A 6,222-nucleotide genomic window follows, 5' to 3' on the forward strand; every position below is an offset into this window, starting at 1 on the left:
GATTGAAAAGTTCTTGAGTCTTGATGAAAAAATTCAGATTATTGTCTTTAGTGTTTCTAAAGTTATTTTTATGATTCTCTAGATGTTTATTTATGACACAGATTCTTTTTCGAGATAAAAAATGATTGATTTAAAATCCACTGATCGATGTAATTAACAATAAATTCTCAATTAATAGACAATATATTTTTTGTTGAAACGAAAAAAACATTATTTAAAATAAAATATTGAATAATTTAGCATGATAAGATCACTAAAAATATTTCGTAATGATTCTACAAATCATTTTTATGACTCCATAAACAATCCTTTTTTAATCTCAGATAAATTGAGATAAATGAATACCGATGAGAACGGGAAAATATGTAAAAATGTGTTTGTCTAAATATTGAGATTAAGAGCTCAATAATAACCGCTAGTTGAGCCTTTCATATAATGAGGAATAAAAAAAGTTGTGAGACACGTAAACCTTTCTATATGTCAGTGGCATGTCAAGATAGCTATTGGTGCAAAGGATTTCTCAGATTCTATGTTAGTACATGGAACGTGCTCTCATCAACTTGTAAGATTCCCCTCAGGAGCGTTCTTCACAGTAATTATCCTCGGCGTTATAACCCCACACTACACTGTCGGTAGACCTCGGTAAAACATAGCATAAAGGTACTACGGAACATTAGCTAAGATAACTTGGCTGTTAATAGCAAAATATACGCACTTAAATACCAGAGTCTCCTTCAGACTCAGCAGCAAGTTAGATTTAACGAGACTATTTGGGATAATGACATGGATATTACTAATTGTTTCATGAGAACATGTTGAGGATGAGGGTGAAAATGATAACATGTTGATGTTACATATTTAAGTCGGTAAAAAATAAAACAAGATGAACAGTGGTCACGAAGATTTAGTCAGTGATAATTAAAATGCTTTGACGAAATTGTAGGCAAACAACAGCTAAGTGGCTGTCATTGGTTACTGGCGGCAATAGTGGTGATGGTTGGTAAGTCGTCGGACGAGCAATCAATCACTCGTTTCTCTTTCCTCCCCAGGCGGCCCATTACATTTCTATTTTGAAAGCTGCTTATTAAGCGAAGCCGACTGGTGAAGAGACAGACAGGTTTCACGGTATAAAATATCGGGTTGCTGCGTCGCGGCAGCAGTATCAGCAGCTCGGATGCTTTTACGTCCGGGAGGAAAGGAGATGACAGACAGCAGTGTAAAGAGTAAGGGGGAGAAGGACTGTAAAAGCGGTGAAATATCAAAGCCGGGATGGGAGCTGTCATCGTCGGGCCAACATCATGGGTGGCGTGTTGAATTAGAATGCCTCCCCGACCATTACCGATTAGACTCGACGAGATACGAAAATACCCGAGCTTCTCTGATTGCTTACAACCTCCACAGAGACACACAACTCACAAATATCTCAACGAGGCTGCTTGCTTACCTCGGTGTTGGTGAACAAAAGTGGTAGGAGAGTTGAAAGCTCTGTGGTGGGTTTATGATGAGAAAAGTGGGGAGTTCAGATGGCGCTGTAATCGTTATTTGGGAGCAGCGGACTCTTCGTCAGACCAGCCGCTCACTATTTCCCTGGAATTTGTATGAGACGTTTTATTCATGGTCTGTACATCGAGAAAATATCGTAACATATTTGGATTATTTATCAATCTTTGTTTATCATTTATATAATTCATTGTTGTTGGTTACTTGGTATTATTCAGTGAATTAAAAAGTGTTTTTGTGGTTTATATTAAGTGTGAAACCAAATGGTTGTGCTCGAAGAAGGAGGAATGTTGACCACTGGACATAATCAGTACTTACAACCGGATTATCTTTCTCCGCTTCCAACCACGGTTAGTATTTTAACCATCTATACTTCAATTTTCTTATTACTCCATTTCGATGTGTTTGAATGATTTTCTGTCAAATGTATTTATGTTTAATATTATTTTCATTATTTCATTCCAGTTGGATGCGAAGAAGAGTCCGTTGGCACTTCTTGCTCAAACATGCAGTCAAATTGGAGCAGATACGCCGTCGAAACCTTTAGTATCTTCTTTGGAGAAGTCATCGAAAAGTGGAATGTCTGCGGCAAATGCCCGGTCGCCGCCGGCAGCCAAGATGGAAAGAACTCGTGGTAGTCCGTCGGAACCAAAGCCACTCGCTTTTAAACCATACGAAATAAATGTAATTGCAAAAAAATCAAGTGATGACGGTCGACCTGCCTCTAAGGCTAGTGTTCACAGTGCCAGTGGTAATGAAAGTGTGAGTGCTAGTGAAAATAATGTAGATAATAAAAAATTAGGTGGTACTCGAACACCCGTTGGACGTAAATCCGCATCACCAGCAAGTGGGAGTACATCTACATCATCAAGTAATGGGTTATCATCAAGTGAAAGAAAAACTCCAGCACAAGAACGAGAAAAAGTTAATGAATCACCGCGGAATAGTGGAGCTAGTCCAATTATTCGATCAGGAATGGAGGTTTTATCTGGTGCAGGTCATCCTAAAGAAAGTAGCTTAAGTGTATATAAACATGCTAGTAGTCTCGGAGGATTCAGTGGCAATCCTTTGTGTTGTCCACCTGGACTTACTGAAAATCCAGCATTCAGGCCCCCTTTTGCTGGAGCATCACCTTTTTCCCATCATCATGCAGCAGCAGCCGCAGCTCTTTTGGGCTATCCGACGGCAACATCAGCTACCGCTGGTAACCCTTACTTGAGTTATACGCGGGTCAAGACTCCAGCTGGTGGAGAAACACTCGTTCCCGTCTGCAAGGATCCTTATTGCACTGGATGTCAATACAGTATGCATAATGCTCAGATGATGATGAGTGGTGCACCTTGTCCAAGTGGTTGTACTCAATGTGAACATCAAAAATATGGCTTAGCAATGGCTCTGTCATCTTTGGGACCAATGCCACCACCGTCGCTTTCATATCCAGCGTCATTGTCTGGTGGTCGACCCTATATTTGTAACTGGATAGCTGGAGAAACGTATTGTGGCAAGCGATTTAATACGTCGGAAGAATTACTTCAACACCTGCGAAGCCACACAAGTTTAACGGGAGGTGATCATGCTTCAGCAGCTCTTCTTGGTGGACCACATTCACACCCACATCCACTTCTATCACCTTCAGCTGCACTTCATCGTGCTGCTACTAGTGGAAGCTACCCCGCACCACCACTTAGTCCACTAAGTGCGCGATATCACCCGTACGGTAAACCACCCACTGGACCACTTCCAGCATCACTCAGTGCATCGCCTTATAGCGCATTTAACACTCTTGGTCCGTATTACTCGCCGTATGCGATTTACGGTCAACGCATCGGTGCTGCAGTTCATCCCTAGAGACCTACACCGATATTCGACCCACCAAATCCAGACTTTAACTGAGGATTATTTAATGGTTCTAAGAGAAAGAGACTGTTTTTCATAAAATAAAAACTTGGATGGTGAAACCTGTATAGTGGAATTTAATTTAAATATGTCTATAGCGATATATAAATTGAAAAAAAAATTTTAAAAATATAAATAAATATATATATATATACATATATATATATATATATATTATACATATGGATACATAAATTGATGAATATATATTACTACTAAAAATTTATTATTGCATCTTGACGGCTTTTATGTCGTACTCCTGCCCAATCAAAGTGGCGGTACTCTGAATTGTATGCCTATCACAACTTTATTGATTTACGAGCAGGTATTATATGAAATATTCCGTTTTCACGATTGTGTCCACTCAATATAAATTATCAAACAACATCACGTGTGTATGCATGTGTGTAGCGTCGGTATATTCAGCTCATTCAAGCGAATCTTAAATTTTTTGTTACATTTTTCTGTCTTTTCACTTTAACATTATGCATTACAAATTCTTCTTAATTTACTCTCACTTTACAGCAACAACAAGAACAAAAAAAAGTGTACATAATGCTATTATACATGTAAAAGGGAAATTTTTATTTATAAATAACAATGTCCTGATAAAAATCGTTGTTATTGAATAATTAATCAATTGTTAATAAAAAATTAATTTTTTATCAGCTTCGTATAGGATAAATAAGAGAAGTTTTTTATTTCTCAAGTTATTATTGTTACAAGTAAAATAAATTTATCACAATTATTACATATAATTATTTCAAACTGTTTAAGTTTTGAGAAAATTACAGACATTGTCTGCTATCAATATAATTATTTTTTCATGTAAAAAAAATTGTAATTACTGGATAATTATTTATAACTACTTTCAAAAAATTATAAAAAAATTTTTTTATAGCCTGCGTTTTAATTATTACTAAATAGTTTTTATTTTATCGACTGATTGTTTATAGTTATTTCCATTATTAACAATTAACAAAGGCGTATTCACTATTTGTGCACCGATTTTTGCAGTGGAACAAATTATTTTCAAAAATGTATTCAAAAAAAAAAATTTTGTGACAATGTTTTTTGTTTATAAAAAAAAGAAATAAAAATGAAAAAACAATTAAACAACCAATTTAATAGACAGGCAGACGATTATGTAGCTGATTTGGGCGACGGTAATTCGTGTTTTGTGTCCATTGTATTGCTGTGATATTTATTGTTCACTGAGAATAACAATAAAAAGAGAAAATGACAGAGATACAAATTAGCATTAAATAATACTAAAATAATAATATAATAATAATAATAATAATAATAATAATAATAATAATAATAATAATAATAATAATAATAATAATAAAAATGAATAAAATCCTAAAGCTTATATAAGTAATTCCAGTGTTAATAAATAAAAAGAAATTCATACAAAAATAAATCAATGTTTTATCGACGCACACAATCATATCCGCAAATATTCACAATATGTCATTTTTCACATTGTAAATAGAAACTGTAAATAGCGTTGAGTTTCCATATTACTTTAATAAACATGTTTGTAGAATCATATAAAAAGCATTAATTTATTAAACATTTTATTCTTTTAAACATAAGTCTAATTGACTCATTATAATAATAATGAGTCTTATCTTATACTTTAAACGTATTCTTGACTACAAAATTAGACAAGCTTTCTCATCTACCGAATAATAAATTTCATAATTTATTACATTTTCTACTTATTAAATCAAGATAATGCATAAGATTAATGTCAAGTATTTACTTAAATTACCACACTATTGAGTAGATGGATATTTTACGTGAAAAAGATGCCCATAAGAGGAGGAACAAGTGTAGGTACATAGTTTTTTATATGCTATATTCTCTTTTCCTCTTCTTCTACTGTACTTCAAGTTCTTCTTTCTTTGTTCTCCATTATGTCTTTCCGGTTCCAAAAGAGAATCGTCTCTTACATATAAGTGTGTAAGTGCTCATGCGCTCGTCCCAATCCCTAGGGCGCAGAGAGTAAATTTATTTCTTTCATTACGAGCGAAACGGGTCGTGAGTTCTCAGATATCAACGCCGCAAGGCGGGGCATATAAATCTGCGAGCCCTGGGTTTCAAGTCGTACGACTGTCGTAGAACGGTAGGGATGTCGAAGATTGAAAGAGAAAAGGATAAGGAGAAGATGGGGAATAAGAAAAAGACACTCTCTGACATTGCTACCCTCAGTACGTGCTGGTATTTACGACATTTCATACGATTTAGTGGGAGTCTAATGCCATGTAGTTTCTGTTGCAAATGTACCTTATCCAACAATGAAATATTCATCATTTCGGGAAACTCTAAGCCATCATTGATACATCATTCCATCTAAATTTATTTTTATCTACAAAAACAATTACATTTTCAATATAATTTCATTACATTTTTTTAATCTACTCGATTACATTAATTTAACTGTAAAACAATCCTTAAAGTAGTCTATTTTTAAATTAAATAAAATAGCATTTAAAAATTTTCATAAAGAATCATATTAGTTGCAAAGAGCTGAAAAAGTGATTCAATAACTCCAAAATGTTAATTGATGTGTTAACTTATTTTTTAAAAAAATACTTAATATCGAATTCTATTGTTATTCATTTATTCTGAGTAAATTTATTTAATAAAAAAATTGCAAAATTAATAAAAAAACGAGCAATGAAAAAGATATTACTACCCTCTGTACGTGCTGGTATTTACGACAATTCATACGAGACATAAATCTTACAATCGCATATATACAAGTGAATAAATGTGATGTAGTTTCAACTGCAGGCTTATTTTACCAAGAATGAA

The 6,222-nt window shown here is 34.3% G+C and overlaps 1 protein-coding gene across 1 annotated transcript; it reads left to right on the top strand.

Annotated features, from left to right (window-relative positions):
- The first annotated feature begins 1,556 nt into the window (after positions 1-1,556).
- On the top strand, positions 1,557-4,959 carry noc (no ocelli). The gene is made up of 2 exons (XM_035083526.1): positions 1,557-1,850; positions 1,966-4,959. Exons 1-2 carry the CDS (start codon positions 1,764-1,766, stop codon positions 3,346-3,348), a joined length of 1,470 nt encoding a protein of 489 aa, XP_034939417.1. The 5' UTR covers positions 1,557-1,763; the 3' UTR covers positions 3,349-4,959.
- Positions 4,960-6,222: the final 1,263 nt, after the last annotated feature.

This window comes from Chelonus insularis, unplaced genomic scaffold (assembly GCF_013357705.1).
Source record: "Chelonus insularis isolate UGA/USDA-ARS -01 unplaced genomic scaffold, ASM1335770v1 contig_359_pilon, whole genome shotgun sequence".
In the NCBI taxonomy this organism is placed as follows: domain Eukaryota; kingdom Metazoa; phylum Arthropoda; class Insecta; order Hymenoptera; family Braconidae; genus Chelonus; species Chelonus insularis.